Source organism: Sciurus carolinensis, chromosome 8 (genome assembly GCF_902686445.1).
Source record: "Sciurus carolinensis chromosome 8, mSciCar1.2, whole genome shotgun sequence".
NCBI lineage: Eukaryota > Metazoa > Chordata > Mammalia > Rodentia > Sciuridae > Sciurus > Sciurus carolinensis.
Window position 1 is genome coordinate 24,682,002 of NC_062220.1, and position 21,331 is coordinate 24,703,332.

The 21,331-nt window shown below is 38.6% G+C and overlaps 1 protein-coding gene across 10 annotated transcripts in view; it reads right to left on the bottom strand.

The window, feature by feature from the left end:
* Ahcyl2 (adenosylhomocysteinase like 2) overlaps positions 1-21,331 on the bottom strand; it is a 173,907-nt gene that overhangs the window by 40,448 nt on the left and 112,128 nt on the right. For 2 of the 10 annotated variants that reach the window (XM_047560426.1, XM_047560424.1), the window contains one exon: positions 7,010-7,121. In XM_047560426.1, coding sequence (XP_047416382.1) covers positions 7,010-7,121 — 112 coding nt within the window. Of the gene's footprint in view, positions 1-7,009; positions 7,122-8,322; positions 8,344-10,211; positions 10,334-15,604; positions 16,014-21,331 lie in introns of those variants that run through there. The other 8 variants (XM_047560431.1, XM_047560427.1, XM_047560433.1 and 5 more) reach the window with 8 other exon arrangements.

Here is a 21,331-nt window from a genome sequence, read left to right on the forward strand (position 1 = left end):
CTCCCAAGTCACTGAGATTACAGGTATATGCTACTGTGCCCGGCTCTCCCTAACTCTAAAAACAAAATTGTTTATATCACTTCTCTATTCTAGAACCTGGGCAGGGGGGAAAGGGAGTATTTTACTTTTTTAACAGTGGTCAACTGATTATAATTAATTGAACCAATTTTTTTTTGAGCCAAAATGAATTTTTCAGAGTACTTTATACAGAACTGCTGTCAGGTAAAAAACCCAAAGTAGTAGTTGTCTAGACTGCACTAATGTGTGAACACAACATGGCTGATAGACCCAGATCAAGAGAATGTGTTATTTTTGCAAACATGGTGGAAAGATTATTCCTGAACTAGAGTGACACTTACATGCATTTATTTTTTAAACCCACATTTCCTGCCACTATATTGAAAGTGGCACATTCAGGGGCTTAGTACAGCTCTGTGGTACAGTACTTGCCTACCATGTGCAAGGCCCTGTGGTTCAACCCCCAGCACTGTGAAAAATAAATAAATTGTTTAAATCAAATAGAAATCAAGTTGCAGATGATTTCAATGTGGCTAGTGAAGTCTAACTAGCTCAGCCCCTAAGATCATGAGCTAGAGGTTTGGTTCAGTGACAGAGCACGTGCCTAGCATGCTAAAGGCCCTGGGTTTGGTTTAAGAACCAAAAAAAAAAGGTAGCACATTTATGAAAATAGCTAAGGTAACATTAAACTAAGATTCTTTCTAGAAAAATTTAGAGAAAGTCAACACCTTAAGCCTGCATAAAGTTTCTAAAGTATTCATAATTGTCAACATACTCTGAAGTCAAAATTTCATTTAAAAACAAATAATCAGCTGGTTGCAGTGGCACAGATTTGGAATCCCAGCTACTCAGAAGCCTGAGACAGGAGAATTGCAAGTTCAAGGTAGGCCTGGAGAACTCAGAGAGACCCTGTTTCAAAATAAAAAGTAAAAAGGGTTGGGGATATAGCTGAGAAGTAGAGTACCCTCTGGGTTCAATTCCCAGTACCAGGGAAACTACAACAACAAAAAAAATGGATTAATAAACTATGAGAGTATAAGATCCTAGACCTAACTTTACCCAATTGGTTAAGCAACCAATTTTTGATTTATCCAAATGTAAAATGGGGAGTATTATAGAAATCTCTTTCTCCCCATGCTCACCCTTTCCCCTAACTACCACTAGAAAAATCCTATCAGGACGTGAGATAATACCCCTCAGTTTCTAGGTAGAAAAGCAATATAAAAGTATAAGTACAATGTAACTTTACTATTACATGTGTTTGTTTCATGAGTTCCCATAATCTAAACTACTTGATGAATCACTAATCCACAATCTAAGCCATAGAACACACAGAACATGCATACATGTGTTCTATGGCTTACACCTGATCTAGCCTTACTTCCTAGCAGCTGTAATACTATGGGTTTTTGCTAGAAGAGCAGTCAGAATTCTGGCTGGACTAATCCTATTACGCTACTTTAGGGCTGGGGATATAGCTCAATTGATAGAGTGCTTGCCTTGCAAGCATAAGGCCCTGGGTTCAGTCCCCAGCACCGCAAAAAAAAAAAAAAAAAAAAAAAAAAAAAACTATTTTAAATCAAGCAATTCTTCTTGGGCCCAGTCTATTCATTTGGTAATGGAAGTAACAGTTGGGACCCGAGTGTCAGTTAGGGTACAGCAGATTTCACCTATGTGTAATAACTCTAGCAATATGTGAAAAGTTATGATAGTAACCCAAACACAAATAAATAAATAAATACACTTTGTTGTTTGGAAAAATCTGAAGATATCTCAAACTTTATAATCACCAATCATGAATAAGTGACTTCTCATCCTTTACCAAAGTAACTCACTGCAGAAAGTTTTTTTCCCAGAAATTTGTCAGAACGCTCTGACTTTGCAGGATTGTGTGTGTGTGTTACTGGCAACTTAACCACACCACAAAGGGTGCTTGACCACTGAGATACACCTCATGAAATTTTTATTTTCATGCTGGATCTCACGAGGTTACTGAGTCTGGCCTCAAAGCTGTGATCCTCCTGTCTGCCTCCTGAATCTCTGGGATTATAGGTGTGTACTACTGTGCATGGCAAGAATGATGACTGTGAGGAAGACTCTTGTTCTTTAGCTTTTATGAGGCCTTTTGCTTAGGGGAAGAGTTTTTAGAGGTTTCTTTCTTATAAAAGAATTTCAGGGATTAACACAGCCTTTTCCAACCTAGGTTCCCCTAAAATTAAGTCCTAATGCTTTGAAGCACCCATTGTATATTGAATTAACTTCTCTCCCACACATCTAGAAAGGTACGAGTTATGTACCATCTTTTGGAGAATTAAGAGAACAGCATATCAAATCATTTTCTGTGTTCTATAATCAGATGAGGAACTTTGGTTGAGAAAGGCTGGTAGCAATTCTTAAAAGAAAGCATGGCAAAACTTGGCGCGAGGATGGTCAGAAAAGGAGAGAAGGTCACTGCTTATTTAAACCTCTAAGTATCTTCAGCAAGACAAGAGCTTTGGACAGGAAGGTATCTTATTTTGATATGTTATAAACCTTCTTTTAGCTGTTTACATATACACAGTATATCATTTTACACCTAAATAAAGGTGTACAATATAATGCTTCTGGGGCTCGGGGTGCAGCTCAATGGCACAGTGCATGCTTAGCATGCATAAGACTCTGAGTTTGACCTCCAGCAGAGGGGGAAAAACAAAAAAAAACAAAAAACAAAACTCTCTGAATGTCTTTTAACAATATTTATTTATTGCATGCCTTTTATGTATTAAACATAGTTCTAAATGCTGGGACTGTAACAGCATAAAATAGATAAAAATTCCTGCTCCCATAGATCCATGATCAAATAGGGGGGAAAAATAAAATAAATTAGTAAAATACATAGTATGTCATATAAGTGCTAAGGAGAAAAAGGAAGAAAATTTGATGGTAGGTGAGGTATTTGTATAACATTTACATATAATTAATTTTAATTGACAAAATTGTATATATTGCGTTTATTGTATACATGATGTTCTGAAAAAGCATATACTGTGGAATGCCTCAACAGAACTAATTAACATATGCCTCACTTCACAAGCTTTCTTTATAGTAAGAACACTTAAAATTTACTTTCTTACCAATTTTGAAGAACATAAGCCAGGCTGAAGATGCACACTTATAATCCCAGTGATTCAGGAAGCTGAGACAGGAGGATCGTAAGTTCGAGGCTAGCCTCAGCAACTTAGCAAGGCCCTAAACAATTTAGCGAGACCCTGTCTCAAAATAAAAATTAAAAAGGGCTGCAGATGTGACTCAGTGGTTAAATGCCTTTGGGTTCAATTCCTGGTACTTCATCTTTCCTTCCCACCAAAAAAGAATATAAAATAATATATTGTTATTAACCATAGTCACTATGATGTATACAATTTTAAAAGAACAGCCAGGATAGGCCTGAATGTGAAGGTGATATTTGATGAAGAACTGAAGGAGGTAAGATAGCCAGTCACTCATGTATCTGGGAAAAGAACTTTCCAGGCAGAGGAAACAAGTGCAAAGGTCTTGAAGCAGGAGAGTGCCTGGCATTTTTCAAAATAACAGTAAGGAGGCTACTGTGGTTGGGAGGACTGAACCACTATGGGAGGAGTTTTGGGGAAATAGATATGATCAGAAATACAATGGGCGGCTGAACGGTATGGGGTCTTTTAGGCTATTTTAAGAACTTAGGCCTTTTATTTTATTGTTGTTCTGGGGATTGAACCCAGAGCTTTTTGCCTGCTGGGCAAGAGCTCTACCACTGAGTTAAACTCCCAGCCCCTGACATATTTTAAAAGAATAAATTTGGCTCCATGTCAAATAGACTGAAAATGGGTAAAGAAGAAACTAAGAAGTTCTCATTTTAAGATATGGGAGGTTTAAGATGTTTATAAAACATCCAAGTGAAAGGCTGTGCGGGCAGGTGAATATACAGTTCTAGTGGGTAGGGGATGGATCTGAGTAGAGATAAAATAGGAGGATCAAACACCAATATATGGTATTTAAAACTACAAGACTGAATTCACTTAGGGTGAGAATATAAACAAAGAAAGAAAGAAGTCCAAGGATTAGTTTTGGGGGCTCTCCAATATTGATTTCTGTAGTCATTTAAATTATAATGCATGCTGAAAATGGGCCTCAAGTTCTTATTGACATGCATTTGCATATCTTCTCAAATTTAGAAAGCTGTGAGTCAATTCTATTATTGTTGGCTCACTTGATGGGCACAGAGCTCTTTCTATACCATCTCATCTGTACCACTGGCTCAGTTATGACTGTGGCAGGATGTGCGAGTTTTCCAAGATCACATTAACAGGCAAACATGGATCAAAAATTAGAAACTAGGTCTTTCCTAATTCCCAGTACAAGAATCAAGCTGTAAACCTCTTCCTTCAGATTTTGTTTATAAGAGTTTGACAACTGTTCATGTGAAGGAAACAAAAACAAAAACAAAAATGAGACAACAATGTGTGTGATGTAGCTGCTAAAATAAAACATAATCTTAGATTTCATTTTTTTCCACACTTTTTATTGTTGCATTGCAGTGTACATAATGATGGGATTTGCTGTTACATATTCAAACATGCATACAATATAATAGCATAATTTGGTCAATATTATTCCCCATTAAGTTTCATTTTAAAAAAAAAAAGTTTTGTAGTTGTAGATGAACAGAAGCCCTTTATTATATTTATTTATTTTTATGTGTGGCTAAGGGTCAAACCCAGTGCCTCACATGTGCTAAGCAAGCACTATGCCACTGAGCTACAGCCCCATCCCTAGGATTCATTTTTAAAGCACTAAGTTTATGGAGCTAATACTTCCTGTAGGTTAGGTCAAATCGTATCTGGAATATTATATGTATAGATTCACTTTTACAAATAAACCTAATCTAGAACACATCCAGATAAGCACGTTAGCAGGATACCCCCTAACACAGGCAATTAAAAAATGATGATTTTTTTTTTTGTACTAGGGATTTAATTCAGGGGCACTCGACCACTGAGTCACATCCCCAGCCTTACTTTGTATTTTATTTAGAGACAGGGTCTCATGAGTTGCTTAGCTTCTCACTTTTACTGAGGTTGGCTTTGAACTCTCAATCCTCCTGCCTCAGCCTTCAGAGCTGCTGGGATTACAGGTGCTTGCCAGGGCACCCAACCATGAATTATTTCTAATTAAAATCTTTAAATTCCAGAATTACATAAGAGCTGATCAGATAATAAATAACTAAATGAAGCAAGGAGACACCCTATCATCTAAAATGCTCCCAGAGAGACCAGATGGACATTTGACAGAGATGCCACAGAAGCAATTTCAGCATCCAGTGAATTTTATCTTTAAAATGTTTTTCATCTCCAGGATGTTTTGACTCCCTGTTCCTGAATTTAATATTCTTAAATGGGAATATTAGGTTGACAACTCTTGAGCTATAAATATGGCAGTTTCATATAATTCAATCCAAAAGGTCCAAGTTTATCAGGATGACACCAGTTTAATATCATTCACCGAAGATATTAGAAAGCAAGGGTATCACCTACATTCTTTTAGGTATAGAGATATTTGGTAAGTATTCTCTCTGCATATGGGAGTTAGATGAGAAGGCAGGCATTGGTTGCCTCTGCAGGAACACAGTTGGAAATGTGGACCTAGTTGTGTAGGGAAGAGACTAAGCTGGAGTTAATGATAGCATTATTATTTAGCATCAATCTTTTGCATGTGTGTGTGGGGGGGTGCATTACTGGGAATTGAAGTGACGGGTACTCTACTACTGAGCTACATCCCAGCCCTTTTTATTTTGAGACAGGTTCTCACTAAATTGCCCAGGCTGCCCTTGAACTTGAAATCCTTCTGCCTCAGCCTGCTGAGTAGCTAGGATAACAGGTGTGTGCCATCTTGCACCACAACACCCAGCTTTAGCATTGATCTTTAGATAACATGCACAAACCCACACCCTAAAATATTATATATTATTTTATAATTCCCATTTTCACAATTATTATGGCTTCTAAAGTTATATTAACCAGTTCATGAATTTTCAACTGTTTATTTCAGCACAATAAGATGAATATTCTGTACCTTTAGACAAAAAGTCAAAGGAATTTATGTCACAGTTATTGGGGGGATACAGTAAAAAGAGAAAAATTGAAAGTGTGTAAATAACAATCTACCTATCATATAACAAGTATTACTTTCCTATATGTATGAAGAATAGATAAAATTTCAGGTCATGATAAAATTTTTCTAATGAATATTATTACTTATAATGTGAAGAGGTAACTAGGGCAAACTCTCAGCTCCCTGCCACATTCTATCACAAAGCAAAATAAAAGAGCCCCATACTAGATCAGACTCATACTGGGGACTGCTACACGAAGGGCCATTACCTTCCAGGGGTCTACACATAGTAATAGCTCATCTGGCATTAAATCATAACTTGGCCCCAGGGAACATATACTTGAATTAATGCTACTGCAAAGGAAGGAAGGAGTAACAAGAACTACAACGTCACAGCTTTGGAGATGAGACAAAGGGTCCACTTGCTTGAAATAGTGACAATGTTTTCATCGTTTCTTGGGGTAATTGTGGTTTCCCCATTAACTTGCAAGTACCAGATGGAAGGTTGGGAAACTTTTTTTTTATTTTCAAAGGGTGGAAAAAACACAGGTCTTTATACATGCTATTCTGTGAAGGTCATCACTGATGAACTGCATACTCCTATTCCTCTAAGTGGATCAAAGAACTGCATTTCCTTAGTTACCCTCTTCTGTCTCTACTGGAAGAGGGGCCTCCATGAATTTCCACCCTGAATTCCCAAGAAAAATTCAAAGATTCTGTCCCAAATTTTGGCTTAAATTCTGATGCAAAGTCTTCATTCAAGGCACAGGCATCAGCAAGCATAGTTAGCCTTGGATAGAGGGGAAGGTCTGTTGATTACACCTATTAGCCTTGACAGGTGGGTTCATGGCGGCTCAGTACTTACCTGAGCTATAGCTGTCAGTAGATGACTGAGAAATGGAACGAGACAGAGAGCGACGTCCAATTTTGGTGGGACGCTTGTTGAATTCTTGCTTCTGGTCAGCAAACTGGATCTGCTAAGAAGAAGAACCCTAGTTATATAAAGAAAAAGAACCTCCATTTTGAGACAGCAATTCAAAGTTGTTTATTATTATTATTATTATTTTACCTTCTCTGTACTTGATCTGAATATTTCATAATATTCAGAATAATATTCAGAATATTTCATTATGCTGACTAGTCCATACTTGGAATATTAAGACTCTTTGGAGACAAGAATAATTTTTCATTCTTCACCTACTATACTTCTATCAAATTTAAATCTTTGATCCACTCTCTAACTATAAACTTTTCAATGAAATTGTGACCAAAAATTAAAAAAACAAGAGAGAAATGTTTTGTTTAAAATAATTTCAGTAAGTTGAGTCATATTCAGAAATTCCTTCTATGATTTCACTGAAAATTAAAGCTGACAAGAATCTTAGAGACTATTCATACATCTAAACCCTTCCATATTTCTAGATGAGAAAATTGCCAAGATACAAAAAGCTGACTTTTCTTTAGGTTTCAAGATTCTCGAGAAATTAATGGTGCATAAACTTTGAAAAAGATTTTTCATTCAGACAGAACATTCTGGAATTGCACTGAAATCCTGACCATGCCACTCATTAAGCTGTGTGATGCTGGCGAAGATATTTTTCTCTTTTTTCCATATATACAACTGAGATAAAAGTACTCACCTCACAGGTTTTAGACAAAAATCTGAGACAATGCATGTAAACTGAAACACAGCAAGAGAGTCAATAAATCCACTCCATACCCCAACTCCTACATTTCAGTATTCTTTTTATTCCCTTGCAGGTAGATGCTTTAGACTTTCTAAAATATTAACTAGTAAATAAACATTTATTATTTTTAATATTTGGTATAATAAAATACCTTAAAGTAACAAACTTGTCATTTACTAACTATGACATAATAGATGTAAAAACAGTGGATAACTGAGCTGAATATAAATAAACCTCAGATCATAATCTGTAGGTTGCAATTGGAAAATATCTGCAAAAATTTTTCTTGCAAAAATTTTGAACTCTATCTCCCACAGTTAAGCTGATACTTTATAATACTTCACAAATCAAAGCTACATCATTTATTCATTTAATAACCTTTTCTTTTTCCCTCCTAAATGTTTGTACAATTACTTAGATTCTTTTGGATCAAAGGTGGCACAGAGGAAGGTCTATTGAAAAGGATCAAAGACCTGACAACGGATTCTACCTTTAATGATAAAAGGATGGATCCTTGATGAGCAGAACAGATACAGCATAATAGAATGAAAGCAGCAACTGATGGCTATGCTTCCTGTAGTTAGAGGTAACTACTGAGTCATTTAAGTATTGAGACAGAGGGGGCCAGTGCCAAATTTAATTAGCTTAGCATTCATTCACTCTTAGGGGGAATTCATAGCATTTCCATAGCTATAACAACAAATAAAGCCTGCAAATTGTTTTCAGCAATAGGAAAATTCATTGTATTAGAGGCTTGTTGTAATGAAAAATGTCAAATTTGATTATTTTGCTAAAGTAGCAATTTATTCTCAAAGGACAAAGTACTCTGTGTACTCCCAAGGGACGTACATGAATTTCATGTACTTCTAGCACAGCACTCAGCACACTGAATGTAACTATCTATCTACCTACCTGTGTTCTTTATAAATTATGGGTTCCACAAAGGGAGGGGCTGGGTATCTTATTCACACTTACATCCTCTGGCACAAATGCCTGGCGTTTCCCAGCACTCAATCATGTGCTGAATCAATGAACCTGAAGCAGCCTTTTCTATCTTCACTGTCTGTACTTGGTTGAATATTGAGTAAACATAACAAGCAAAGGCCAAGTCTAGAGTTAAAGTAATTTTTAAAGGCAAAAGCTTGGAAGGGGAAGAGGGAGGGTGGAAAGCTGAGGAGGTGGACAGCAGTCAGGTTCAAAACTCTAGCACCCATTTCACCAATCTTGTTCAAGACAGTTACATGTCTTTATTCATTTTTAGAGGCCCATCTAGGGCAAGGATTAATAAATAATTGATTTTGCAAAACCCAGGCTAAGTCACTAACTTTAGCTGTGCCCTTTAAAAAAAAAAGAAAAATGAGGAACAGCCAGTGCATTCCTGTAATCCCCAGCAACACGGGAGGCTGAGGCAGGAGGATTTAAAGTTCAAGGCCAGCCTTGGGCAACTGTCTCAAAATTAAAAAATTAAAAGACCTGGAGATGTAGTTCAGTGGTAGAGCACCCCTGGGTTCAATCCCCAGTACAACAACAAAAAAGAATAATAGCAGACAAACCAAGCCCAGACATGCAACACGATTCCCCACCCCAACCACATACCTGCACACATGCCTAATATCGAGTGCTCACTAGAGGGGGCCAGTCACTTTCATTCTCTAGATTTATAGGACTGGGGTAAGTACACAACTGATTACCCCGGTAACACTAAGCCACATAGATGCCTAGATATACTGCCATCTCATAACTGTTTCCCTGAGTTCCCTTCTCTAGTCTTTCCATTCACAGTAATCCCTTCACCCCACAACAAGTTTAGGATGTCTTTTGCACTGAAGAATAGGCTGTGTAGGCTTTATGTATTTAGAACACAGGGTTCTTGCTTACTAGCTAGATACTGAATTCAGATTTCTTCAAAGACAGAACATTAGAAACTAACCACTTACATATTGTTAAGTTATACAATTTTCCCAAGAAATAAATATTTATCTTTCTCTGATAACATGAGTTCAGTGGGTACCCCTGGTACCCGCCCCTCTTCAATGGTTAAGCACCATTATATTCTTCACTCAACAATCCATTTCGTTATATAATGATCTACCCACCCCAGCTGTAGTACTTTGGTAGATTCTACCCTTGACTTTCCTACCTCATCTGAAACCAGGGTCCTTTCAGGTAAGCCTCCTTTTTCATCTTGGAGAACACTGCCTAATTCCAACAGGCAGCAAGGCAAGGGAAGGAAAGAGGCTTTTAAGAGAGAGGTAGCTCACTGTGCATCCGAGGGAGGGACAAAAGCAGGACAGGAGGAGAAGGAGAGTAGAAGCAGCTGGTCTTGGACAGTAATAGCTTCAGGAGCAGTAAAACTGGTAAATAAAAGCTTAGCCTCACCTGGGCTTTAATCCCAGAGTTGCCATTGACAATGTATTTCTTCTTGCTGCCCAGCATAGTGAAATTACCAGTCCCACTGCCACCTCTTTGGTTCAGGGACCCTTGTGGTCAGGCCTTTAAACTTCCTCATCAGCAATTCTGTTGGCTCTGGTTCCTGCTAGCTTTTTTTTTTTTTTTTTTTTTTTCTTTTGGTGTGAGCTTTTGTGTGTGTGTGTGTGTGGGTGTGTGTTGGGGTGCTAACCTTCATTGGAATCCCTGAAGCAGCTCCAATACCCCCTCAGTATTACAGCCCCAATTTAAGAAGGCAGTTATGTTAGTGGCTCATCAGCAATTCCTAATTCTATTAGCCTTTTTAGCTGTTTTGCTTTTGTTATTATTTTTTTCCTGAACACCTAATTACAAGGATCCTCTGACCTCTAAACCCTAACAAGTTCTTTGACAAGGTCCAACTTGCATACGTATAACAATAGCTTATTTATATAACCTGTGTGCTTTTTTGCCTGCTATAATTAACTTGCTAATTAGATTCTTTTTTAACCTTACCTCCTCCTTTTCCATGTCAGATGATTTTAGTTAACCTAGTCTCATTAGAAAAAAATTAACTACAGAGACACTAAAACAATGAAGGAATTTATCGAGAGAAGGGAAAAAAAAATTTAATGGTGCCAAGTGCTCAGCAGCCCCTATTTTGCTCTCTGTCCTTGGGTTAGCCAAACAAGGGACACTGGCTTCAGCTCCGTCACCAAGGAAATCAACCTTCTCCTTTGGTTTCTTTCTTTTTAAAAAATATTTTTAGTTGTAGATGGACACAATGCCTTTATTTTATTCATGTATTTATATGTGGTATTGAGGATCAAACCCAGTGTCTCACATGTGCTGGGCAAGCACTCTGACCCTGAGCTAGAGCCCCAGCCCTCTCATCCTGTTTCTTTACATTTAGTTGTGTATCTTGTATACAAGTTTTGACATTTACTTTCTAGTCCCATCTCAAGATTGTTGCTGATTTGGCACTGGGTGACCCAGTTCGCTTTTTTCCAAAAAATGTGTGTTTCCTGGAAGGTGTGACTACAAAGTAGAATTTCTGATCTCAAAGTCCCCAGAATCACAACCACTGTTATTACATGCCAAATAAAGATTCCAATAAGGAAAAGAAGCACATTGTTTATTTGTGATTCTGAATGGGACCCAGTGAATAGGAAAGCTACAATGACTGCTGCAGAGATGTGGGTGAGGAGAGGGGGAGAGGGAGAGCTTCAACTTCAGGAGACCCTGTCTCAAAACAAAAAATAAGGAGCCAGGGAGGTTGCTTGGGCCTGTAATCCCAAAACTCAGGAGACTGAGGCAGGAGAACCGCAAGTTGCAGGCCAGCCTCAGTAAATAAGAACCTGTCTCAAAATAAAAAAATAAAAAGGGCTAGGAACGCAGCTCAGTGGGTAAAGCACCCTTGAATTCAATCCCCAGCACCAAAAGGAAAACCAGATTCTTGGGGGAGAAAGAAGATCAATTTACCCTGCAAAGGATCAGGCTGGGAGAAACCAATTAGTTCCTTTTCAAGTACATAGCTGTATCTTCATTTCTTTTTCTTTTTCTTTTTCTTTTTAGGGCCCTACAGAGGTGTGAACTGGGTTTGATCTGCTCACCTATAGATATGCATGGTTCTGAACAGGAACCAGTGGGAGACTCCCTCCTGTGTGATCCTCTTACAACATGCTAGAAGTGTACACAACCACATTGGGTGCAAGGAGCCCTATTAGACTTTGTCTAGTGTCATTACAGCAAAGCAATTGCTCTTTCCTGTATAGGTGTTTCCCAGATCTGGCCTTCTGCAAGTCTCACTCAGGCAGTGTTTCTTTCTTTCTTTCTTTTTTTTTTCCCCCCTGGGTTCTTTTTTTAAATTTATTTTTATTATTCATTATTCATTTTTTAATTCATTTTTATTGTAAACAAATGGGATACATCTTGTTTCTCAGTTCGTACATGAAGTAGAGGCATACTGTTTTTATAATCATACATTTACCTAGGGTAATAGTTTTTAATTCATTCTGTTATTTTTTTTCTTTCCCCCACCCCTCCCACCCCTCTTATCTCTCTATACAGTCCTCCATTCTTGCCCCCCTCCCACTCCCCATTATGTGTCATCATCTGCTTATCAGCGAGATCATTCGTCTTTTAGTTTTTTGAGATTGGCTTATCTCACTTAGCATGATATTCTCCAATTTCATCCATTTGCCTGTAAATGCCATAATTTTATTATTTTTTATGGCTGAGTAATATTCCATTGTATATATATACCATAGTTTCTTTATTCATTCATCCTCTTCATTTCTTAATATCTGTAATGCTCATTTATAAAATGGGGAAATAATATCTACTTTGTCTACCTCAAATGTATGCTGACACACAATAAGAGAAGATAATGTAAGAAGGTTTTTGAAGACCACATGATACCTAAGACTAAAACAAATATTTCTATTCTTTTAGGACCAAGGTTTTTAACCTAGAATCCATAGATGTCTAGAATCCCCTAAAAGAGTATGCACAATTTTGTGTGTTTCCTGGGGAGAGAGCCTGGAGCTTTCATCAGTTTCTCAAATACGTCCCTGCTAAGTGCTGAGCCTGACCTAGAACTGTAGTCAAGCTACCACTACCGCCGATTACCAGATACCTGAAAGGTTTTTGTCTCACCTCCTAAGTAGAGATGGTTCAAATATTCATCAAGACATCTTTCCTTTCCAAGTCAAATGAGCAGCTTGAAAACACTCTTTACCTACAAAAGGGATTCCTTCTAGCCGAAAGAATACGGGGTAGGAAGTTGGCTCTGTGCTCAAGAAAGTCTCAACCAGATTTCACATGGAAAAGTACCAGACAGACTCAGTGGGAGGAGAAAATATTAAAATGTAAACACATTTAAAAAAAAAAAAAAGTGGGTACTGATCTCTGTGCACATAAGACAAAGTATTTTACCTGACAGAAGGGACTAAAGATTCCTCAGGGAAGTCAAACATATTAATAAAGACAATGTTTAAAAAGGATTACGTTTCCCAACCTCTCAGGAGTAAAATTGCCTGAACAAGGCTAAGAAAATCCTTCACGTGAAAACAGCTGGGAAGCAGAGAAGCTCCAGCGGTTTTCCAGTGACTGACAGAGCATCACCTCGAAGGTCTACTTTGTCAATTCTTAAGTTTGGGGTTCTTCACACTTCATCCTGCTTGTATTCCTGCTGGGAATCAGATGTGAGTACTGTCAGCTGCTGTGTGTGTGGTCTTGAGCCTGCAAGTCCCTTTTTGTTGGTGATTTTAATCAAAGGGAGGTGCTGAGATTCACATCTCTTGAATGCTTCTCCTGAAAGGAGGTTCTGGAGGCTTCTATGTTTCCTCTAGTGGCAGGGATAATAGCCTCAGGGGGAAGTGTATTAGACCAATGTGTGGACTGGGATGTGAGACACATTAAAATTTTCTTAACTTGAAGTTTTGGCCAAACAGGGGAGCTGCCTCCAGAGTTTTCTCTTGGGGATTAAAAGACATGAGGACAGTTCACATAGAAGGTCTGAAATCTACAGGTAATGAATGCACTCGAGGGTGTTCTGCCAAGTGAGGTGCTATCAGTGGCAGCCCAATGAAGCACTTTCAGATCAGGTCAGAAGTTAATGACTTATGTGATACCTGATAGAAAGCCTCAAAAGGCTTTGGCAAGGAAAAGATAGCGAATGAAACAACTGCATTATTGATGACAAGTCCCTCCCTAATGCTGCTCATTGTTGTTCAAAAACTACTGATCAAAGGTATCTTCCTGGTTTTGAGAGAGAAGGACCGAGAAATTGGTAAATGAGAGAAATGCCATATTTAAGAAAAAACAGAGTAAAGCAATGCTTTATTTTAAAATGTTCTCTAAAAACTTGGAAGGCCTACGTCATATTCCTTAGGCAACAGTCATAATTCTTTTAGGGCAGTTGTCCTGTTCCTGTAAATAGAATGGTAAATGGACAAAAGTGCAGGAGAAAATCCTCTTGGGGAAAGTGTCAGCAGGTAAGTCGGTGTGGACTATCTTTACAGCCATATGAATTAAGATAAAACTTTTATTGATTCTGAATTGGCACACTTATGTTCAGTAGAATTCTTCAGTAATATTCTTTTATAGAAACAGCAAAGTTTAATATCTTATTGTGGTCCCTCCTTTAAGAAAACCAAATTTCTTGCTCCCCCATCTGGTTATTAATAATAGTCTAAAGATTAAAAAAATGAACAAAACCGAAACAAACAAAACAATAAAAAACAAACAAAAAAAACAGTTACCAGAACTGGGCACCATAGAGCATACCTGTAATCCCAACCACCTGGGAGGCTGAGGCAGGAGGATCACAAGATCCAAGCCAGCCTCAGCAACTTAGAGAGGTCCTAAGTAACTTAGTGAGACCCTGTCTTAAAATAAAAAATAAAGAACTAGGGAGGCAGCTCAGTGGTAAAGTGCCCCAGGGTTCAATCCCCAGGACAAAAAAAAAAAAAAAAAAAAAAGTATAACAGCAGCAATAACTTCTACCAAAGTAATAAACAGCAGTTGTAACAACTAGAATTGAAATGCAGGTTCCCCTGTTGGCCTTTGTTAGGTTTACTACATGTTCAGTCTCATTGTCAAAGGTTATTTTTTCAAGTCCATAAATCCATAAGCACTAAAAAGAACTCAGAATATGTTATAGAATCTAACCATTTACTACAGAGAAATACACAGATAGGATACAAGAAATCAGACTAAATCTAGAGGAAACCAGTTAGGAACACATTAAGTTTTTAGAAAAGTTGTAACTGGATTCAAATGTTAGGTTTTATGTGCTAGTTCTTATCAACAAGTAAGTCTTTATAACCATTCTATTTAAACTACCAGGCAAATATAATATTTTGAAGAACTGTACCAAAAGATAAAAATCTCCTTGTAGAAATACACATATAAAAATAGTTGGAGAAGGGTTTTGACTGGAAAAAAAATGGGCAGGAAGGGGAGAAATGTTTTAAATCTTTTCAGAGACTTGAGAGAGCACCATTTTTATAAGTGCTGCATTTTTTTTCCTCCCTCCCTACTCATTTTCTTTATCCCCATGAGAAATTAAGCATCGGAAGCAATCACAGAACAATATGATCCATGCAGTAGGTCAGCAGCAACAGCAGGCCAGCCCCCGCCCACTGAGACAGGCAGCAATCCTTGGGGCCTCTGGCCAGAAGGCTCTCAACCTTCCTTCCCTCGCTGGAGAGTGCACAGGAACTAATTACAAGTTAGAGCAATAACTGTTTTCCCAACCACAGGTCTTGACAGAGCTTCTTACAAGTGTTTCTGTCACCTGTCAGAAAAGGCTGTCTTTCATTGTCAAGAAACAGAAGGAAAAACAAAGTGACCAAACTCACCATCCACTCGGGCATGTGAAAAGCTGAGGTACCCTCATTACCGTCCCACTTCTCCATTGTGCAGGCTTGGGTAAGATATGTCCTGAAGCAAAAGGGAAAGCTGGTTTGGAAATGCCAGGGTTATCTGAGGGCCCCAAAGCAGACCCAAACCTGGTGATTCAGAAGGCCACTGGCCAGGAGAAACTGCATCCCTTTTCACAGAAGCCTCCTATTCAAATCAAGATCGTTAGTCAACTGCCTGAAAAATCCCTTACCAGTCGGCTTCAAAGACTTCTGCTTCAGATTCAAAATCAGAGCAGATGCAAAGTACTGCACCCTGGAATTGTACTTTCTACAGGGCACTCTGTTTAGTGCTACCCAAACACTCTACCCCCACTCCCCAATGGGGACTTTCTGCAGTAACAAACTGGCTTCCTTCTTCTCTGTGTATAAGGCACTGGTTAATTTTCTCCCGCCCCTAAGGATACGTCACCAGAGGTGCTGATACCAAGATCAATAGAGATCGAGGTCAAGAAGGCACTCCCATTTCTCAAGAGCTGCTTGATTTGAATCAGTACAATAAACAGGCGTTTCCTGGAAATCAGAGTTCCTTATGGCTTTCAAGTTCAAATAACTATGCAGAAGCGCCCCATCTGCTCCCACCAGGGGTCTGGCACCAAGCTCTGGCATATCTCAAGTTCAATTCTTACTGCATGGGAAATTCAGATGGAGTCAGAGAAGATATTTTTGCAAATTCAAAACTTCTTAGAGACCCTGAAGAAAGTTCTGGGGACACAACTCCCTCTGCTGGTTCCCTGTGCAAAGTACACAAAAGTCTAAGGCCTTGGGCTTTGGAAACAGCATGGTGCTGACTGTAAAGCTGCTTCACCAAGGGTATTCAGGAGCCACTACAGCATGGGTTCACAGGAGGGCCAGCTTCCCAGCCAAGATTATGCAGCTTCAAAGTCCATTGCTGGTTCTTATTCACAGTAGTTCTGGTTTCAGGAAGAAACAGGATGCCAACACAGTAGCCCTATACAACTATCACCTTAAAGGATCTCAGAAGCTTCTTCTACTTTGTGTCCCCACAGCAACTCCCTCCTCTCTAAATACCTCAGAAGTTTGGAAGTAAGGCATAACTAGTAAAAAAGTGATTTGACTTTATTCCCAAGTATATTATCCAATAAGAGTACCATAGAGGCTCTAAGTATAGCCCAGTGGAAGAGCACTTGCCTTGCATGCTCAAGGCCCTGAGTTCAATCTCCAGCGCCACATGCATACATACATGGGGCAGGGGGTAAATCCTACCATAGGCTTCAGACACAAAGGGAGCCCAAGAAGACAAACAAGACAGGCCTGCTTTGGTCCCCTATGAGCAACAGGGACTCTTATGTTAATTCCCAATGCAGATGACAATTTCTTTGGAGCTGAGAATCATAATGCTATAATTATGATTTTAGCTTTTATTCACCTTCAGGGCTGTCACTGGTTAAGAGACTAGCTCTTTGGATATGGAATGGAAGGCAGGATAGTAATATCTAGGCTCTGAAGAGGTATTATAAGACATCAGAGAGGGAAGAATTTAAATGACTGACCAGAGGTGTAGACTAGAGAGAAAGGCAAATGAAAACAGAGTGGAACTGTTGGACAGGTGCACACGGAGGTGTCAGGGCTTAGAGAGTACAGGGAGGATGGAGAGCAGGTGTAGTAAGAAGGGAAAACAGCAGCGGTGGAAGGTAAGGAAGCTATGGTCTTGAGTGAAGCAACCAGAGTCATGTCAAGATACGGAGACTGAAGAGAGCCAGGTGCAGTAAATGCCAGTGAACTGGGAGGCTGAGGAAGGAGAATTGCCAAGTTTGAGGCCAGCCTGGGCAATTTAGTGAGATCCTGTCTCAAAATAAAAACTAAGAAGAGCTAGAGATCTAGTTTAGTGGTAGAACACCTCTGAGTTCAATCCCAAGTACAAAGAAAAACCAAGCAAAAACAATTAAAACAAAACAACAACAACAAAAAAAAAAAAAAAAAAAAAAAAAAACGGCAGGCCAATGAGATGCAGAGGAGATAAAGCCTGCTGAATTCAGGGTGTCAACTTTGATAATCTTAGCTCTCAGCAACTTCCAGTTATTGTTCTCCAATCTTCCTTTAAATCCAAACTTCTTCAAGTGAGAAGTCACATCTGATACCTAATTTCCAATGGTGTACTTCATCTGTGCTTTAAATGCAACACGTCTAAAATAAAAATTATTCTTCCATCTTTCCTTTCCTTCCACTTCTGCCTTTTCTATTTATGTTAATGATGCCATTGCTCCCTCAGTCAGATATGAAACCTCAGTCACCTTTGATTTTCCTCTCTCCCCAAAACCCTAATCATTGCCAATTATTTCTGACCCTTTCTCCTCCAAGACTTTCCTCTATCCCACTCTGTTCATTTTCACTGTCTCCTAAGAAGGATTCTACAAATCCTTTCCAAGATGATCTTTCACTACATACCTCTCTAAATATACTCTATCCTCCAGATTACTTGCTATTTCCTGAGTGTGAAGACTACACAGTATGACAGTCATGAGCACAGGTTCTGGAACGACATACTTGGGTTAGAATCCTGTGCTGCTGCTTATTTAATGTCTCTATCCCTTGGGCTTTCTAATCTGTATGGTGGAAATAATAATAGTCATCTCACAGGATTGATGCAATTGATACATACATTAAGGACTTAATGGTATCTCTTAATTTTATCATTCCTATGCTGTCCTTCACCACCTCAGTGGCTGTTCTAATGCCACTTTCTCAAATAAAAATGCATTCATTTCTGTCTTCATATCCATTATCTTTGCTTATTCATATTCTCCAAGGTTCAACTGAAATGACAGTTCTACTATGAAAACTGACCTTAAAAACAGGATAACAGGACACAACCTTCTGTATCTTGACATGACTGGTTGCTTCGCTCAAGAGCTCCCTTGTGACCACAGCTTCCTTACTTCCACATCTGCTATTTTCTCTTCCTGCTGCACCTCTAACATTGTTCACAGTCACTGTGAACATGTATTTATCCCTCACCTGACTCCAGGCTCTTCAGAGGCTTAGCTAACTTCACTTTACCTACAGTGCCAGATACAATAAGAGCTTAAGAAATGATCAATCAAGTTTTAAAGTTTTGTATACTGTACTCTGGGGCAACTTGCATAACCCAACATATTCAATATGTTTATTTTATAGGCTCTGGAATGTACTTTTAATTTATATAGCTAGTTACATTACTGACCACAAGTATGACTTATTTGATGGTTAGCCTACAGTAGGTTTTAATTCTTAATTATAAAACTGTCTGCAGTAATAAATAATCCACTTTCCATTGCTTAATCTACAACAAAATGCTTCTAGGAACATATCAAAGTCAAAATTTATGTTATTGCTAATGTGGACCCAATCCTTAAAATATTTCAGTAATCAGCAAATTACTACATTATTGGCAATCTCATTTATATTCTCTATATACTGATTTGTAAAGTAAATAGAAGATGGCTGCCTTCATGGTAGTATTAAACACTGGAAGAAAATGAACTCTAAAGAACCCAGGATTAGGAGTTAAAGAATAAACACAATTAAAGTATATCACATTGGTAGACTAAGCTAAATGTTAATTTAATTATGATATTTTTCTTTTTTTTTAGTATAGGTTTCAACTAAAATAGACTTCATCTGAAAGCTGCAACCTCACTACATCTTTCTGTACTGATTCTGAAATGAATATAAAATATCAGCTATTATATTTGAGAACTGAAGGTCCATTATCTGAGCAAAATATCAGCTGTTATATTTGAGAACTGAAGGTCCATTAACCTCATAAGAGCTAGATGTAAGTAATAGTTATAAACTTGTTTCCAATACAATTGGTTGGTTGGTTTGTTTTTGTGGTGCTGGGGATCAAACCCAGGGCTTTATGCAGACTAGACAAGCACTCTACCACTGGGGGCCCCCAGCTCCTAATATAACTGCATTTACCATAATGTGCCCTGCAAGATACACCTACAGTCAGAGCACAAGTGAGACTAGCACACAAGATTATAACACCTTACCTGATTAATTGAGAAGGCAGTAACTTCAACAAAAAAGTTATACTAACTGTACCAGCTCCTGCAGTCTTTGGCTTTATAAAAATTGTTTAAGTTGCATGAGCAGCTTAGAAGAATCTCATTTTAACTCCAAAACCAGCTCAAAGTCCTGTATGCCAGCTGTGTTTCTACCAATGGTGACCTGATAGTAGTAACATCATCACCACTGAGAGCATGCCAAATGATCTAAAGTCAGAGCAAGTACATGCTTAGGACTGAAGAAGAAAGGACGAAAAACTACTATTTCCAGAGGTGAAATATATAAAAAGAACCAGGCAGTGAAGTGGTTACTACTGTGGCAGAACAGTTTTAAATGAAAGGTTATGAATCTGGAACCTATGGAGTCATAAGGCACAATGCAAAGAATATAAGAATGTGACCCTGTCCTCTATTCCTGGTTTGTCACTACTGGTTTTATTAGACTTTGGCAAGTCATCTGATCCCTCTCTTCTTCAGTTTCCTTATTATAACTGAGAGGGAGGGTAGAGGGTGGACAGGAAGGTTAGAACTGGTTCTTTCCAGTCCTGACATTCAATATTTCTAATCCACCTGTTTTCTCTGAGGCCACAAGAGAAGAGAGTAATCATTCTTTAGTCGCCCAAGTTACAGCTTATTACAGAGACTAAAGTTTCTAATCAGTTGGGTTCCAAGCTCAGTGTGGTCAGTTGTAAGCTGGCTGGAAATGCCAGCTAGGCCTCAAATCTCCCTTGCCCCTTCAACTCAGTATCTTACCACTCAGTTCCTCAATGATGGAAAGACTCATACGCCACAGGCACGTCAGACTCAGTTCAGCATGGATCTTTACCAGTCAAGACCACAGGTTTAAAGTTGGATAGACTAGTTTGAAGGTGAGCTCCAGCACTCATAGCTGTACATCCTCAAGTAAACTACACAACTTTTTTGAGCCTTTGTTTCCTCATTTGTAAAACAGGATGAAAATATCTTCCTCACATTGTTTCTATAAAGACCCCCACACACACAGGGAAGGGGGAAGGGGAAGGACCAAACAACACAATGATGATGGGGGGAAAGGGGAAGGGTGAGGAAAGAGGTAGGTAGGAAAAGAAAAATAGAGTGTAAGAAAAAGGAGGTGTAAGAGGAAAACAAATACTAAAGAGGGGAACTGAGGACAGGGGGAAAGGGAAGGAGAGGAAAAAGGCAGGAGGGGAGAAAGAACTTTATAAAGATTAAATAAGAAAGGTGTCTATCTGGGAGTGATGGCACACACCTGTAATCCCAGCACCTTGGGAGGTTAAGGCAGGAAGAAGGATCGAAAGTTCAAGGCCAGCCTGGACAATTTAGTGAGACCCTGCCTCAAAATAAATAAATAAAAGGCTGGTGTGAGGAAGTTATCCAAAACTAGATACAGCAGAGTACTACACAAGACTACCTGGTTGAATTTCACCACTTACTAATTGGGTAACCCTGTGCCTCTGTTTTCGCATCTGTAAAATGAAGAAAATTAAGAGTATTGACCTTCTAGGATTACTGAGAGGAGAAATAATACACAAAAAGCACTCGGAATAGTGTCTGGAACTTTGCCTATTCTACTTAAAATTTACTATTATTGTTAATAATTATAATATGTACATTCTTCTTCCCAATATAACCAAATTCATCTTTTCTTCTCTAC